This window comes from Anomalospiza imberbis, chromosome 39 (assembly GCF_031753505.1).
Source record: "Anomalospiza imberbis isolate Cuckoo-Finch-1a 21T00152 chromosome 39, ASM3175350v1, whole genome shotgun sequence".
NCBI lineage: Eukaryota > Metazoa > Chordata > Aves > Passeriformes > Viduidae > Anomalospiza > Anomalospiza imberbis.
In genome coordinates, this window is record NC_089719.1 from 584,631 (window position 1) to 601,472 (window position 16,842).

General features: G+C 55.1%; 2 protein-coding genes and 1 long non-coding RNA gene across 3 annotated transcripts in view; all 3 read right to left on the reverse strand.

The window, feature by feature from the left end:
• LOC137464210 (zinc finger protein 850-like) overlaps window positions 1-16,842 on the reverse strand; it is a 711,331-nt gene that overhangs the window by 426,911 nt on the left and 267,578 nt on the right. The gene's annotated exons all lie outside the window — the stretch shown is intronic.
• The window catches only part of LOC137464227 (uncharacterized), a 433,227-nt gene that overhangs the window by 395,087 nt on the left and 21,298 nt on the right, over window positions 1-16,842 (reverse strand). The gene's annotated exons all lie outside the window — the stretch shown is intronic.
• On the reverse strand, window positions 3,072-6,096 carry LOC137464235 (uncharacterized). The gene is made up of 3 exons (XM_068175533.1): window positions 5,472-6,096; window positions 5,222-5,268; window positions 3,072-3,189 (listed from the first exon to the last, which is right to left on the reverse strand). The coding sequence occupies exons 1-3, from the start codon at window positions 6,000-6,002 to the stop codon at window positions 3,072-3,074; spliced, it is 696 nt and encodes a 231-aa protein (XP_068031634.1). The 5' UTR covers window positions 6,003-6,096.

Consider the following 16,842-nt stretch of genomic DNA (forward strand, 5'->3'; position numbering starts at 1 on the left):
TTGGGAGTGCTTGGAGCTTTGTCCTGTGCCACTCTGGGATGTCATGAACCAGGACTTCACCTGCCACCAGCCCAGGTCACCCTCTGCCATCGTAGCTCCTTGGGCTTTGTGTCCCCAGAGCAGACACAAAGTGTTTCTGCTGCTCCCCCTTTGCACAAATCCACAGAGCGCTGGGATTTTTCCAAGGCTCGTGTCTCCATTGGGCCATATTCCCAAAGAACCAGCAGCACATCCTGATGAATACGGCGAGTTATGTGGTCAGCTCCACTTCCTGCCTAGAAATCCTGAAATTGCTTCTAAATGCTGCTCCTTCAGCTCCTGGACACCTTCTCACACAGAGCTGGGAAAAAAATCCCCTGGCCACCAGCTAAAAGGTGAGTTATGCCCAAGTTAGAGCCCTGGGGGAAATCTCTGTCCCTCCCAGATGTTTTAATGTATCTGTACTTTGGGGTGTGCATGGATGCGTCTTGTATACAAAGGAAGGAGCGTGCAAGCAACGGGACTGACACTTTCAGGGCCCATGCTATTCCATACCCATGGGTACAGAGATATTATGGAAACCCTGGCACACTCAGAGCCTTCTGTCCATGGGTACAGAGACATCCAAGAGCACCTGGCACACACAGAGCCTTCTGTCCATGGATACAGAGACATCCAAGAGCCCCTGGCACACACAGAGCCTTCTGTCCATGGGTACAGAGACATCCAAGAGCCCCTGGCACACACAGAGCCTTCTGTCCATGGGTACAGAGACATCCAAGAGCCCCTGGCACACACAGAGCCTTCTGTCCATGGGTACAGAGACATCCAAGAGCCCCTGGCACACACAGAGCCTTCTGTCCATGGGTACAGAGACATCCAAGAGCCCCTGGCACACACAGAGCCTTCTGTCCATGGGTACAGAGGCATCCAAGAGCCCCTGGCACACTCAGAGCCTTCTGTCCATGGGTACAGAGACATCCAAGAGCCCCTGGCACACACAGAGCCTTCTGTCCAGGGGTACAGAGACATCCAAGAGCCCCTGACACACACAGGCCTGGCACACACAGGCCTTGCAGCACAGATTGCTTTCCCCACAGGCTGCAGGAGATGAGAACACAACACTTGCCAACACTGACTGCAAGCCACAGCTCTGGGTGCTCCCTGTGAACCTCGGTTCTGGGACCACTGTCTGCCCCAAGCTTCAGGGGCTGCAGTGGGAGCCCGGCTGGGCTCTGCCCTGGGGCCATCCTGCAGGGACAGCTGCAAACAGCGAGCATTCCCTTGCCACAAAGAGCCAAGCCAGGGCTGCAGGGCAGCTGCTCCAGCCTGGACTGCACTGCTGAGTGCTGTGCTCTGGGGCTGGGGCTCCCCGCACAGGGGACTGGACTGGTGTGCCACAGGAGACAGAGAAGCTGCAGCTTCAGCCTAACTGAGGTGGGTGCGTGGGCTGGGAAGAGTGGGGAGGCTCAAGGGGATTCACAGAGCTCATCCTGCTGCAAGGACGAGGACAAGGGAGTGGGAACTGAGCAGTGAGGAGAGCTGAGGGCTGGAGAGCAGCTCTGAATGACACTAAAATCCCACTGCACCTCTGAGACATTGCTGCTCCTCAGCCAGTGACAGGATGAGTCCCTAAGCCTGGGGCTCAGCCTTCCTTGTGGTGAGGGGCATCAAGGAAGGCAACAGTGTGATGGAGACTGCCATGGGCTGGGAACTCACTGGGGGAAAAGAGGGAGCAGTTGGGAAGTACAAGGCAGGTGGGGGAGAGAACAGTTCAGAGAAGGGCCGAGATACAGCTTGAGCAAGCTGCAAAATGTCATTTGGGATCATCCCAGACTGATTTCATTTCAGAAGCTATTGAACAAGTTTATTTTGGGGTGGTGTCATGTTTTCCCTGGGAGGCGTACACTCTGCAACCTTGAGCTGTGTTGCTGAAATGCTCCAGCAGGTCTGTGCTGCAGGTCACCCCATTTCTTCTTTGGCTGATTGCGGCCCGGTGCTGAGCTCCAGCAGAGCCCTGGCAGAGCCCAGAGCAGCCTCAGCACCTGCAGAGCCCGGCTGCAAGGAGAGAAACCAGAAAGCGCCCGTCAGCTGAAGGCTCCTGTCCCCTTGTCCCAGCCGCCCGCGGTGCCCAGGCCATGCTGGCCGTGCCCAGAGCTGTGCCCAGAGCTGCCCATCCCTGCTGCCTGTGGGAGCAGAGCAGGAGGGCAGGACATGTGCCCAGCCTGCAGCCGGCCACGGCACATCCAGCCCTCAGCAGCTGCCCAGAGCAGGATGCTCCTGTGCTCGCTGCCATCTCCCCAAAGCTCTGATCGCACCATGCCAAGCAGACGGGACCCACCTGACGCCATCCCCCGCTGGAAGAAAAGCTGGTCCCAAACGATGTCCTCAGCCTTCTCCAAGGGCACGGCCCATCCACGCTCACAGCTGCCCCCAAGCACTTCCTGATCCAGACTGGACCCCAGCTAGAACGGTTCCTCTAGAAAAACACACAACAAATTATTGAAAATAGATTACAGAGGGGAACAAGAAAAAAGGTCAAAAATCATATTACTGTCAGGGACTTGAGGAAGGCCCAACCCCTGCATGCCAGGGAAAAACCCACCCACAGGTGAGGGAAGCCCAGGCTTTCTCCCTTCCCCCCTGCACTGCCCCCCAAAATAACGGTGATCCCAAAGCAAACAGGGGCAGTGGAGCATCCAAAGCCCTTCCTTGCCAGCAGAGCAAAGCAGCCCCTGCACAGGTTCTGGAGTCCCACCTCTGCTCCCACCATGGGGGTTTGTTTGTGTCGGGCTGGCTGCCCCAGCCCCAGACCCAGCCCGGGGCACGGTGGGTGCTGGGGGCTGTTGGCAGGGCCAGGAGCCCACTCCCATTTCATCACCGCCCCAGCCCATCCCCCAGCCCTGCCAAAAGCAGCCTGGCAGCCGACTGAAGGATCAGCTGCATCCACCCCAGCAAAGGGGGAACCTTTGGTTCCTGGCCAGGCTGTGCAATGCCCAAATCTGGGAGCATTCCCCTGTGTGTAGACTCACCTGCAAATTTCCTGTGGAGCCTGGCTTTGGAGAAGGTGCCAGAATCGAAGTCCATCATCCTCAGCTGCCGGTGGCCAGGTGGAGGAAGAGGTTGTCATCATTGATGTCGTTCTCGCTGTCCCCAGCAGCAGCAGCAGCCCCACCTGGTACAGCTTCTCCAGGGGCTCCTTCTCCTTCCCTGGGGGTGAGCCCAGGCTGTCTGGGTTCTGCCCAGGGCCCAGAGCTGTCAGGGAACCAGGACAAGCAAAACCAGCTCAGATGGCGGCCACCAGTGCTGGGCAGAGCAGCTCAGCTCCAGCACAAGGGCTGCGTGTCCCCATCTGATGACCCCTGGGCAGTGACACACGCAGGACAAAATGTTTGGGTTCCTTTGCTTCTGATTGCCAAGGCATGTGTGGAGCTGCAACTTACCAGGGCCTTGCATCAAAGTGTGCCTGTGGCTCTCTCCCTTCTTCTAGGGCCGATCAATATCCTGCAGCCAGGGATCACAGAACAGCTCTTCTAACGAGGGCCTGTCCGAGTGCAGCATGGATAAACAGCGCCTGATCACATCTTGGCACTCTGGGCAGAGAAACCAGAACCCGCCGGTCAGCTGGAGAAGGCTCCTGTTGGCTTTGCCCCACTATTCCCGTGCCCAGGCCATGCTGGATGTGCTCAGAGCTGGGCCTAAACTTCCCCATCAATTCCCTGTTTTGGAGGAGAGCAGGAGAGCAGGACATGTGCCACCTCCTCAGCAGCTGCCAGAGCAGGATGCTCACGAGCTGCTGCTGTCTCCCAGCACTGGCATTGCCCCCGTGGCCAGAGATGAGGATCCACCTTGAGAGAGCCGTCCTGGCAGCGAGAGCTGATGGTCCCAGCTGATGTTCTGGCTCCTCCTGAAAGGGTGCTCCCCACAGACCATCTGGTGTAGCAGGATGCCCAGGGACCAGATGGTAGCTGGCTTGCCATAGTAAAATCCAAAGTGGATCCATTCCGGGGGGCTGTATGACGGTGTTCCTGTGGAATACAGATGGGGTTCATCAGGGGGATGCTGCTGCTCCCAGAGCCTGGCCCCAGCATCCCTGGGCGTGTGGGGGCTGCCCCAGTGGCACACGGGGTGACCGCTGCCCTCTGGCCAGCACCTGGGACTTGTGTACAGACTCGGGGTTGGAAAAGAAGCCACTGGGGTTGGAAGAGGGCAGCAGAAGTCCTGGCAAGGCCCAACCATGAGGAGGAAAAACCCACCCAGTTCTTGGGAAAACCATGCCTTCATCCTCCCTGCCTGCACTGCCCAAAAACATCATGAATCCAAAACAAACCAGGTGAGTGGAGCAGTCCAAGCCCTTTGTCACCTGCACACCAAACTGGCTGGGACACAGGTTACGGCCCCCCTCTCTGCTACCCCCACCCACCCATGTTTTTGTTGGGCTGGCTGCCCCAGCCCCAGACCCAGTCCTGCCCAGAGTGGTGGGCAAAGTCTGCCAGCAGGGCTGGAAGCTGGCTCCCCACCCAGCCCTGCTCAAATGCAACTCAGCTGAAATCTCAGTGCCATGAAGGGCAGCAAAAGGGAGAATCCCCGCTGCCACAGCCAGCTTGGGCTGTGAGATGTTGGGCCATGAGATGCCAGGACCGAGAGCACACCCCTGCGTGGGCTCACCTGCAAAGCGAGTGTAGGCTGTGTCTTGCAGGTAGGTGCCACAGCCAAAGTCAATCAATTTGGCCTGCCCGGTGGCCAGGTCAACCAGGATGTTCTGTGGTTTGATGTCCCTGTGCAGGACCCCACAGCTGGTGCAGTGCTGCACGGCCTCCAGCACCTGGCGGAACAGATCCCGTGCCACCTCCTCGGACAGGAACCCCCGTGCCCGAATGAAATGATGCAGGTCCTGAGACCGCTTCGGGCGTTCCAGCACGATCAAGATGTATTTGGGGAGCTGAAGCCACTCCAGCAGCTGGATGACACCGGGGAAGCCAGTGGAGACCTTGTCCAGCAGCACGATCTCCAGGGGTGCGCTGGTGCCGTCGGGCTGCAGGAGGAGCACGATGCTGTCAGTGGGGCTGATGCCGTGCCAGGGGTCAGGAACCCCTCACCCAGCCCGGGATGCTCTGCGCCCTGCGCTGGCCCCACGCCCGCTCTCCCTCGAGGCGTCCTGGTGGCTCCCACCCTGCCGGGCCTCGGCTCATCCCCGCCGGCACGGCCCGGCTTCTGCCGCTGGCCCCGCTCACTCACCAGCTCGCCCCAGTGTCGGACGCGGTTCCTTGGCACCCTTTTGATGGCCACCTGCAAGCCAAGAGCAGCAGCGGGCTTAGTTTGCCGCCCGCCATGCCCAGCCCCAGCCCCAGCCCCAGCCCCAGCTCCAGCCCCATCCTCCTCCTCCTCCTCCTCCTGCTCCTCCCCCCTCTCCCCCTCTCCCTTCTCCTCCTCCCCCTCCTCCTCCTTCTCCTCCTCCTCCTCCTCCGCCCGCCGCCGGCCCCGCCGCTCACCGGGGCGCCGTCCGAGAGCCGCGTGGCCGCGAAGACGCTGCCGAAGCCGCCGCTGCCCAGCAGCGAACCCAGCCGGTACCGCTCCTTCAGGCCCTGCTGCGCCTTCCCTGCGGGCGGGACGCGGCTGTCAGCGCTCGGCCCGGGGCCAGGAGCGGCCCCCGAGCGCCCCCCGACCGCCCCGGGCCGGCCCTCCCCAGGCGTTCGCTCCCGGCAACGGGACAGCGGCGGCTCGGGGGCGGCGGCCGCGCTGCCGAGCGGCGGAGCTCGGGCCGGGGAAGCCGCAGCGGAGGCGGCGGCAGCGGCCGCGCCGCGTGTGTCCTCCGCGGGGCCCGGGAGGAGCCGGGGCCGGGGCCAGGCTCGGGCCAGGCGGAGCCAGAGGGAGGCGATGCCGCCCCAGCCCCAGGCAGCGATGCCCGCCCAGAAGCGCCACCGCCAGCACGGCCAGAGCCGGGCGGAGGCGAGACCCCGGCGGGACGGCCGGGGGCGGGGATGGGGCAGCCCCGCCCGGAGCCGGGGGCGGGCCGGGGGCATGGCCCGGCCGGGAATGGGGAGAGAGAGACTGGGAGAGGAGGGGACAGCGGGAAAGGGAGAGCGGGAGACGGTGCGGGACAGCGGGAGAAGGAGAGGAGAATCAAGAGGGAATCAACAAAATCGCTGCTTTGGCTGCTGCCGCCGCTGCTGCTGCTGCTGCCGCCGCTGCTGCTGCCGCCGCTGCTGCTGCTGCTGCAACTGAAGCTCCGGGGCCGTTTGTCCCCGTGTCCGTTTTTCCGTTGACCACTCGCCCCCACGCCCAGCCCCCCGCTCCCCGGGGGCAGCCCCTGAGCCTGTCCAAACACGGGAACTTTGCCGTGTTCAGCCCAGACCCAGAGTCTGGACTCCTGCACAGCGGCACAGAAATCCTCTTGGTCGCTACTGTGCATTGTCCCTGCTGAGGGTCAAACACTATCGGAGCACATTCCCTGAATGCAGAATTTGTGCCTGACCCAATCACTGCACTTAGTCTCCAGCACTGCTTTCCAAGAAAACCAGGGGAAGGCAAAGTGTGTGTAGCTCATGGTATTTTACAGTGTCTCAAACTTGCCATGTCATGGATCTTAGAGGTGAGATCCAGTTGGATTAATGGGATGGAGAAGCAGTGCAAGATGGAAAAGGGGAGCATAAAAATAAACAGAGGAAAACATCTTGGATTGTTTCTTTCCATTTTCATTTCATTTCCTAAAAGCTCATTCAGTTTTCCCAGAATCTTCTCCACAGTCCTGTTTGCTCTTTCCAAGAACCTTTCCTGGAGAACGAGGTGCAGCTCCTGTCACAACATGTGCCACCAGCTGCAGCTTCTCTTGGCTTTCCACACCGTGAGTGCAGCACGACTCTTACAGCAAAGCAGGACTAATATTAGAAAAACTTGACAGCTTGTTCTTTCTTTTCCTTGTGGGCTGGGCAGTTGTGCCATCGGTGAGGTTTTCATTGTTACTGTGATACCGTAAGAATCCATGACGGGCTACCGGAAATTATTAGGGAATGCAAGCCTGACTGAATGCAGAGAAAGAATCTGCAGAGCCTGCAGCCAGAAATGGAGAGCTGTGGGATAATCATTCCAACATCCCCATGGGCATCTTGAAAGTGATGTAGAAGATGAAAATGGGCTGACAGGGGAGTTCGTTTCTGTATTCACTTTAGATGCTTCTACGTCTCATGCACTGATATAATTCAAGAGTTCAATCAATCAATGACAAGCACCAGACCAAGCTGGACCTCTCAGGAGATGACTGAAAGAATCTGAAAAGGAGAAATGCAGGCAATGACGTGGTGATCTTTGTCTGTAAGAATGGTCATTTTTTTCCTAATAATTTTCAGTCCACTCCCTCCGCTTTTGTCCTTCCTAACAAGGCCATTTTCATCCTAGATTCCCCATGAAATGGGAACCCGGAGCTTGTGGAAGTGCCTGAAAGATGCCCTGCTTCTCTGCAGGGACACTGAGGCTGAAACAGGAGCCGGAGCCCTCTCTGGGGAAGCCTCCTCCGAGCTGGAATGTGTGCCGTGCTGGGAGAGGAGCAGGAGGGGGAGAACGCTGGGTGCTGTGAGGCAGGAGCAGGAGGTTTGGGCCACAGGACATTCTGTCTGTGCCGTGCCCGGGGCTCTGGGCCCGGCTCCGCGTGCGCTGAGCTCCCGACACTGCAGGAGCTCCCTGGGCTGGGCTCAGGTTCCTGCTGGGACTGGGCAGCAGGCTGGGCTCCACTGGGATCAGCAGCGGCTGGAAATATCTCTGGGCATCTCCATTTTCTTCTGCTGCTCGGAAGAAACAATGAAGTGTGTCGAGAAGTTCTGGTTTCTCTTTCTCCTGGTGGATTTTTTTATTAGATTTGACACTCCAGAGGCAATTTCTGTGATGGCCTCTGTCAGTTGATTCTATTTCAGCAGCAGCAGCAGCAGCAACAGGGCTGTGTTTGAGAACTGCAGAAGTGGCCTGTGTGACTTTAATTCTCCGTGACTTAGTGCTCAGGGACTTGAGAGCATTTCAAGATCTGCTAATCATGATGCCTGTGACAAAAAGTCTGAGTTTCCTGTGACAAAAGCACTCTGGGTAGCACTGACAAAATTGCTGGCCAGCTTCTGCAAATCATTTGTAAGAAAAGTCATCTTTGATTGTTCCTGTTGGTTTGGTTGTGGGGTTTTTCCCCTGTGTTTTAGTTTTTTAAGATTGTCCACAAAGGCCATTCCTTGTGCCATTTCTCATTTTGTTTCTCTCAACCTTTGCTGTGGCCCCAGATGGTGTCAATGAGGAGCTGTGCTGTCAGTGGCTTTAAATGAACTAAAGGATCTCCCAGGAAAGTTTTCACCAGAAATCCTCCTTTTGTTCGCTCCTCTGGAGCTGCAGCAGCAATGTCTGTGTGCAGAGCTGGGGGCAGATCAGGGCTGGCACAGAAGCCCTGCTCCTGCTGGCCACACCATTCCGGATCCAGGCCAGGAGCCATGGGCCTTCTTGGCCACCTGGGCACACTGCTGGCTCATGTCCAGCCTGCTGTCCATCAGTCCCTGCAGGTCCCTTTCTGCCTGGCTGCTGTCCAGCCACTCTGTCCCCAGCCTGGAGCACTGCAGGGGTTGTTGTGGCCAAAGTGCTGAACCCGGCACATAGACTTGTTAAACCTCACCTTGTTGGATTTGGGCCCTGGATCCAGCCTGTCCAGGTCCCTCTGCAGAGCCCTCCTATCCTCCAGCACATTCACACCCACACCCAGCTCTATGTCATCTGCAAATTTGCTGATGCTGGACTCAATCCCCTCATGCAGATCATCCATGCAGATATTGAAATCCACGCTGGCTGGCTCTGACCCCTCGGCCATCCTGTGGGTGCCCTGTGATGGCACTCAGGGTGATCTGTTCCAGAACCTTGCCGGGCACCGAGGTCAGGCTGACAGGCCTGGAGTTCCCCAGATCCTCCTCCCAGCCCTTCTTGGGGATGGGGTCACACTGGCACCTCCAGTGCTCTGGGACCTCCCTGGTGAGCCAGGACTGATGGTAAATGATGGAGAGCAGCTTGGGGAGCTCATCCACCAGTTCCCTCATCCCCCTAGGATGGATCCCATCTGATCCCACACCTGTGAGTATCTGAGTGGCCCAACAGGTCACCAGCTGCTTCCTCCTGGATTCCAGAGGCCTGTTCTGCATTCTGACCCCATCTGCCAGCTCAGGAGAACTCTTGTCCTGATGACATCCTGTCCTAATATTGAAAATTAATACAAACAAGGTGTTAAGTAGCTTGGACTTTTCCTTATCTTTAGTTCCTATATTCTCCACTGCATCCAATAAAGAGTAGAGGTTCAGCTTATTCCACATTTTGCCATTAATATATTAATAGACACATATTTATTTTTTTTCACAGTAGTGGCCAGGTTAATCTCTAATTGAGATTACACCTCTTTCTTTTTTTTTTTTACTGCATGACCTGACAACATCCTTAAACACTTGCTAAGTTGCCTGACCATTTGTCCAAAGTTAATGCACACTCTTTTTTCCACTGAATTCCCACAAAAGCTCCACGGGCAGCCAGGGCAGTCATTTTCCTCACCAGCTCATCTATGGCCACACTGGGACTGGCTGCTCCTTCCCCCTTAAGATTACTTTCTGGAAATGTGTCCCTCCTTCCTGGACCCCTTTGTTTTTAAGGGCTGTTTCCCATTAAAAAATCAGTACTTGATTCGGTACTCCCCAAATCTGCATCCTAAATAGGCCAAAGTCTGCCCTTCCTAATTCCAGTGTGGAAGTTTTGTTGCTGCCCCTCCTTCTTTCACTGAACATTGAAAACTTGATTATTTCATGGTCACTGTGCCCCAGGCAGCCTCCGACCCCCACATCTGCCACCAGCCCTTCTCTGTTTGTGAGCAGCAGGAGACAGAGCTTTCCTTGGGCGTGGGAGTGTTACCAAAAATTCGGTAAAACAGAAAACTCCTTCACACCAATGCAGCATTAAGAAGCAACATTCTTTATTCAACCGGGTGCACAGGGGATAGCTCCTCCCAAAGCCGAGCATGCTGAGTACAGGAAAGTTTCTGTTCATATTCTGTATTTTGCACACATATTCACTGATTGTCCTGGACTGAACACACATCTGATAATCATTTTCCCAGAATCATTAACATATTTCCCCTCCCCTTTACCCATGTGTTCTTCTGTCCTGGGGGTCTCTCTGGTGGTCCCTGGTGGTCGTGGACCCCAATGTTCCAGTGGGCCTGACTGAGCTGGCAGGACACTGAGGCTGGTGAACTTCCAGTTCCCCTTCTGACACAATGGGCATTGAGTGGTTTCCATAGGCCTGGGGTTTTGGAGAACAAGCTCCAGGAGTCAGCTCACCTGGTGGAGACAATTTATCATCTGGTAACATGAGGTCACAGAGTGGGCTATGACATCACATGAGTGATCTATGACAGAATGGTCCATGACATCACAGAGTGTTTTTTGTGAGGTCATCGAGCAGCTATGACAAAAACTGCCTCTGTGACCTCTCAGAGATGGCTGTGACATCACACGGCAGAGGTCTGAAATCACAGAACAGACTATGACATCACTGAGTTGGCTGTGACATCAGAGACCAGCTGTGTGATATTAGAGAATGGGCTGTGACATCACAGAAAAGGCTGTGACATCACAGAGGGGCTGTGTGACATCCCAGGAGGGCTGTGTGAGGTCACTGGGTTGGTCACTCCACCCCAGCTCCCCCTCACAGTTTCTCCCAACAAGTCCAATGCTGTTCATGCCCAGCGGGGTCCCTGTCCCCTGGTATCACCCCACTCCACCTGGAGCCACAGCCTCCACCAAAGGATGTTCCACAGGATCCCCCCCAGAGTCTGACATGGGGAAAAGGGGCCAGGGCTGTGTGACCAGGACATCAAGGACGTGGATTATCCAGGTCCCTGTGGCCTGGGTTGGGTTCCCCAGGGCAGGAAAGATGTCTGGCAGCTGGAGCAGGGTTAGGGAAGGGCCTCCAAGGTGGGGCTGGAGCCCTTGGGCTGTGAGCAGAGGCTGAGGGAGCAGGGCTTGTCCAGCCCAGAGCAGGGAAGGCTGAGGGGCTCCTCATCCCAGCCTGGCAGTGCCAGCGAGGAGGGGATGGAGAACACAGAGCGAGGCTCTTCACCGGGGGCCTGGTGGGAGACAGAAGCCAATGGGTGGAAGGGGCAAGAGGGGAGATCAGCCAGGCCAGGAGGAGATGAAATGAGTCAGGCTGGTTTCAGCATTTCCTCAACAGCAAAAGCAGCCTGACCTCCCTTCTCCATCCACCACTGACAGCTTTGCAAATCAGGAAGTATTTGAGCTGTTTTGCCCCCACTCTAGGATGAGCATCCTGATACAGGAACTTAATTGTGTTTATATCTACCACAAAACCACGTTTGTCTAAAATAAATTCTAGTATGGAAATCACTTGTGGATGCTGGACTCATCAGACGCTGCTGGGATGTTGCACATAGCTCAGGGAAGAGTGTGATTGTTATTAAATTGTGTCCTGTTCAACCATGGTCTCTTGGCCATGAAGAGAAGCTTTCTGTGCCTCTGAGTCTCACCAGGTCCTGACCCCCAAAGGACACAAACCTGATGAGTTGTGGTTCCCACTCCAGTGGTGGCACTTGGACCTCCCTCCATCCCCAGAGCACAGTTCCCTTGTCCCAGAAAGTCCCTGGCAATGCAGGGATGAAGGAAACAGGACAAGCTGTGGGGATCAGGGGCAGGGCACAGCCAGGGATTTGGGGTGGTTGTGAGCCCAGGGCAGGACCCGGCCCTTGGCCTTGGTGAACCTCATCCAATTGTCCTGGGCCCATGGCTCCAGCCTGTCCAGATCCCTCTGCAGAGCTTCTGCCCTCCAGCACAGCCACACTCCCACCCAGCTTGGGCTCACCTGGGAACTGACTGAGGGTGCCCTCGATGGCCTCGTCCAGATCAGCAATAAAGAGATTTCACTGACCTGGCCCCAGTCCTGAGCCCTGGGGACACCCCTGGGTGTGACTCCATTCCTCAGCTGCTCTGAGTGCCAGGGGTTGGATGAGGGAAATTGTGGGGAGGGGTTGGGGACAAAGTGTTATTGATTGTCAGCCATGAAGGGTCTTGATTTTCACATCTGTTCAGACTGCATTAGGAGGTGCTGGGGGTCAATATCAATTGGACATTGCTGATATCCATCTCTAAACAGGAAAAACTGGAAAAGAAAACAGGACAAAACAGTTCTCTCTGCATAGTTTGTAAAACAGTATATTCACTTTAAGTACACTACTGAAATCTGTCTAATTCATCACAGAAGAATTGAAAACGTCAATTATTCCCATGGGCTTTTCTTGTTTGGAAGTTTTAAACAAATCTTTATGAGCCTTTCTCACTGAATTCCTGAACTGAAGAGCTCAAGAAAGAAGAGGCCTGTGGAGTAGTAAAATTCATTAGCAACCTCCAAGTGGCTGAGGCTCCAACCCCATCAGAGAAGCAATGAACAGAAATGGGCACAGATTAGATTGTCCTAGATTAGGGCAAATTTGGGAGAAGACCTCCGGAAGGAGCCCCCAGAAAGCAAACCTTCACGGCACCTTCCCCACCTGGTTTGGGAAGAACTCCCTCGGAGAGTAGTGGAAAAAAACCTGTTTATTTAACAAGCAAAACACTCCCCAGTACAAAAACAACACCAGATGACAAAACTCTTTCACCGTTCTGAGGAGATGACAAATTCAGAAAGTCTCTCCTGGGGGTGGTTGTCCAGTTCTCGGTCTCCGGTGCTGGGGATGGCTGCTGCAGGTCACAAAGTGGAGGCTCTCGGTGTCTCTTGGTGTTTCCCAGGTCCCGGTCTGGAGCAGGTTCAGATGATATTCAGGAAAGGGAAAGGGAAGGAGGAAAAAAATCAATCCAGGGTAAAAATTGGACTGCCTAGCCTAGCTAAACTAACTAATAAGCAAAAGCAAAAGTAAAGCGAAAAGCAAGCAAGCAAGCAAGCCAAGCCTCTCCTATACACAGACCATGGGGGGAGGTGAGCCGGCTGATAAAAAGACAAAACAATCCTTCATTTTCAGAGTCAGTCCTGATGGCGCAGAACATAATATCAGGCATAAACAGAACACATGACTGGGGATACAAGCACCATAACGTCACCCGAAGACAGCTTTGTGGTTGCCCCAGCTCTGGGATGGGCCCTGGGCCTGGAGCAGGAGCAGCTCTGGAGGGCCCCAAGGCCGGGCTCTTGTGCTGGCCTGGGCAGATGGGATGGCAGCAGGGGCTGCAGAGCTCTCAGCACCTCAGCCCGAGGGGAGCAGGGCACCCAGGGAGCCTCCTTTGGCCTTGGCCAAGCCCCTTCCCCCATGGCTGGGGCTGAGTCCTGGCTGAGCTGCAGCTGCTGCTGTGCCCTGGCCAGGGGCTGAGGCCGTGGGGCCAGTGGCCAGAGCAGCCTGGGCTGAGCAGAGCTGTGGGGCCAGAGCCGGCTGGGCTGTGCTGGGGAGAGGCCCTGGGTGCTGCACAGAGCTCAGGGCAGCTGGCAGAGCTTGCAGGGAGCTGGGCCGGGCTCAGAGAGCCTGGCACAGAAACCATCAGTGTCCATCCCAGCCTGGCTGAGCGTGCAGGGCAGGACTCAGCCCAGGCCTTGTGGGGCAGGGCCAGCGCCTGTGCAAGGCATGGAAAACAGACAAGTGCCCGAGAGAGGAGGCTGCTCTGTGCCCTTGGGGGCATGGACACAGCAGGAACACTCAGGAGCCCAAAGAGTCTCCACGGCTGTGCTGGAGACCAAGGCTGGAGCAGGGAAATGCAGGGCTGCTGCGCCATAGGGAGGGCATTGAATTCCAGCACACACCTCAGCTCTCTGATGGTCCCGGCACCATGCTGGGCCCTGTTCCAGGCTGGAGCAGAGCAGATGTTGATGGCACAGGAGCCCTGCGGGGCTGGCAGGGACCTGCAGCTTGCAAGGTGCTCTGCTCCCCCTCAGCTCCTCTCTGAGAGATCCAATCCCAGCTTGGCACCTCAGGGCACGAGTGGCACTGCCTGGTCATGGGCACACAGCTGGTGTCTGCCTGGAAAGGGGCACAGGTGTTAATACTTGTACATTTCATATTATACAAGGTCATTTTTATTATCTGTGTCACTTCAGTACTTTTAAGAAACATCAATTTTCTGATGTACTGATGGCGGAAAGAGAAGAAATACTGGTCTTCCCATCTCCTTGAGTCACCAATATTCTGTTTATTCTTTCCTCTCCCTCTTCATTCAGGTGTTTCCAGTTCTCCTGTTGAAATGGCCATGTCTAAGGACATCTCTGCACTAGACCAGGTGGATCTATGTACTTCCCGTTGCGCCCAGATTTCCCCCTCCAGATGCTTTCTGGTCATTCAAATGTCTCTCAATGGACTGGTTTCACTGTTTTGCACATCAGGGAGTGGCCCAATTTTTTGAAGTTCAAATAAATATGAATTATATCTTACTATTTTCAAATCTATCATAGAATTACATTTTCTTGTGTCTTTGTCTAAAACTGTTCCTGTACAGAAGTCCCTTGGGGATGGGGGACATGTCAGATGCTGCTGGGACATCACAGAGAGCTGAGGGAAGAGCTGCGATGGTTATTAAACTGTTCAAATGTTCAACTTGTGTTTGTTGGCAGGAAACCTTTCTGTGCCTCTGAGTGTCACCATCCCTGAGCCCAAAGGACACAAACCTGATGAGTTGTGGTTCCCACTGCAGGGGCACTTGGACCTTGGCTCTGCACAGGAGAGCTCTTCATCCACTTTCTCTCTTTTCCTCTCTCTGGGCATGGAGGGAGCTCCTGACTTCAGCCTGTGACTCCTGTGTGCAAAGAGCAAATCTGGGCAGAATCAGGGCAGGGAGGGGTTGGGGGGCCTTGGGATCTGTGCTGGGCACAGAAGGTGTTTTCCATTGCTCTGAGAATGTCTGCTGTGCACAGTGGAGTTAATATCCAGCAGAGGAATGACTTTTGCATCTGATGGAGCTGTGCCTCCCCTTGGCTTTGCTGGCTGACAAGAAATGAACATCCCTCTGTGTCTCGGGCAGCTCTTCCTCCAAGGAAAGCAGGTGGGAGTTGGAGCCAAGGAGCTGAAACCTGCAGGTGCAGCCTGGGCTGGAGGGAGCTCAGATTTGCACAAGGCTGCTCTGAGTGCCAGGGCTTGGATGGGGGAAATGGTGGGTTGGGGGTAGGGACAGAGTCTGATTGATTGTAAGCCATGAAGGGTCTTGATTTTCATATCTATTCCAACTGCATAAGGAGGCACTTGGATTCAGTGTCAGTTGGAGATTGTACATATCAGTGTATTACCAGGGGAAAAAAAAACAACAGGACCAAAAAAATCTTTTCTCACTGTCTTTTTAAATGTAGAGTATTCAATTTGAAGGGGCTTCTGAAATTGCTCTAATTAACCACAAATTATTTGAACACTTACATCATTCCCAGAGGCTTGGCTTGTTAATCTGTTCTGAATGTTAATGAGCTCTGGGACACTGAATTCCTGAACTGAAGAGCTGAAGGCTGAAGAAGCCTCTGGAGCAGTAAAATTCAGCAGCAGCCTCCAAGTTGCTGAGGATGTCAGCAGCCCCCACTGAGGCCATCCCTGCCCAGAGACCGTGGAGGAATGGGCAGACAAGGAGAGCGTCCCTGGGGCTGGGGCAGCAGAACTCAGAGGCACCAGCGGCTCCAGCTGGGAAATGGAGTGTGGAATGTGGCTGTGAAAGCCCTGCCTGGGCTGTGCCAAGCAGGACACACAAGCCCTGACTCCCATCCCCCAAACAACTCTCTCAAGGAGACATTTAAGAGGAATTACAATTGTTTGTGTCCTCTGAGTTGGATGCACTGGAGAAATACCAACAAGAGATTCTCAGGAGCTCCAAACAACAAAACAGCCTTTACTGGTAACTTTAGAAAACCAGAGAAACTCTTCCAAAAGGTTTAATATAACATTTAATTCACACAAAACACTTCTCAAAGCATTAACTTGGCCCATTCGACTTCACAAACTCTAAGCCTGTTCAATTTTAAGTAAACCAGTATTTGCAAGAGGACAGAAATAGAAGTAGACAAAGAAAGAGAGAAAAATAAGATTTAGAGAAGAACACACACAGAGCTACCAACTCCTAGATTCCAGTGGCGTACAGATAGAAATTCCAAGAGGAGGTGGGGTCAAGACTTGTGCTTGCCTTGTGCTCAGCCTTAAATACCCCTTGGTGTTCCTGGGTCCTTCCCCCAGGTGGGACTTGGGGTCATTTGGTCACTCAGGAGCTGGGCTGGGGGCTCCAGAGGTGGCTGTGGAGCATTGCCTGTGCTGTGCCAGGGACTGGCAGACACTGCTGGGCTGGGATAGAGGCTCTGGGGGGATTGGGGTTCCAGGGCAGGGCAGGGCTGGGGTTCCAGGGCAGGGCAAGGCTGGACCTGCCCCTTCCTCCCCACACATGAAATGTTTCCAGCCAACAATCTCCTCCAGTCTGTCACAACAGGCAGTGTTGGAGGTGAAATCCCAATTGTGGCCATTGGCACCTGGACAAGAAGGACAGTTCTTTTCCATAGGAAAGAAAGCCCCAGGTCTTGCCTCATTTCTGATTTGATTTCCTGGATTTTGTTTGGTTTTGTTCTTGCTTTGTTTCCTTTTCTGTACCTGAAGTGTCCAGTCAGGAGCAGAGTGACTCTTGCCAAGGAACTTTGTGGTGCTGTTGCTTAATATTAATTCTGGTTTTTGCTGATCCCTTGCTGGGGATTTTTTCAGTGCTCTCAAGCCCTCGTTGGTAACAGGGTGAAGGAGCCCTGGCCCAGGCTCTGGCCCTGGGGGACACGGGGACGCTGCCGGGGGGTCCCTGTCTCCCTGTCCCACCCCCCCTATGGCCCCAGCCCCCGTCCCCGTGTCAGGCTCTGGGGTCG

What these genes read in the sequence shown, in the direction of transcription:
- LOC137464235 (XM_068175533.1), bottom strand. Translation starts at nt 6,002, where the DNA reads ATGCCCCCGGCCCGCCCCCGGCTCCGGGCGGGGCTGCCCCATCCCCGC. An exon ending in GGCTCTCGGACGGCGCCCCG is followed by an intron (nt 5,269 to 5,471) that starts GTGAGCGGCGGG and finishes CTTGGCTTGCAG; the next exon opens with GTGGCCATCAAAAGGGTGCC. An exon ending in CGCGTCCGACACTGGGGCGA is followed by an intron (nt 3,190 to 5,221) that starts GCTGGTGAGTGA and finishes GCTCACCCCCAG; the next exon opens with GGAAGGAGAAGGAGCCCCTG.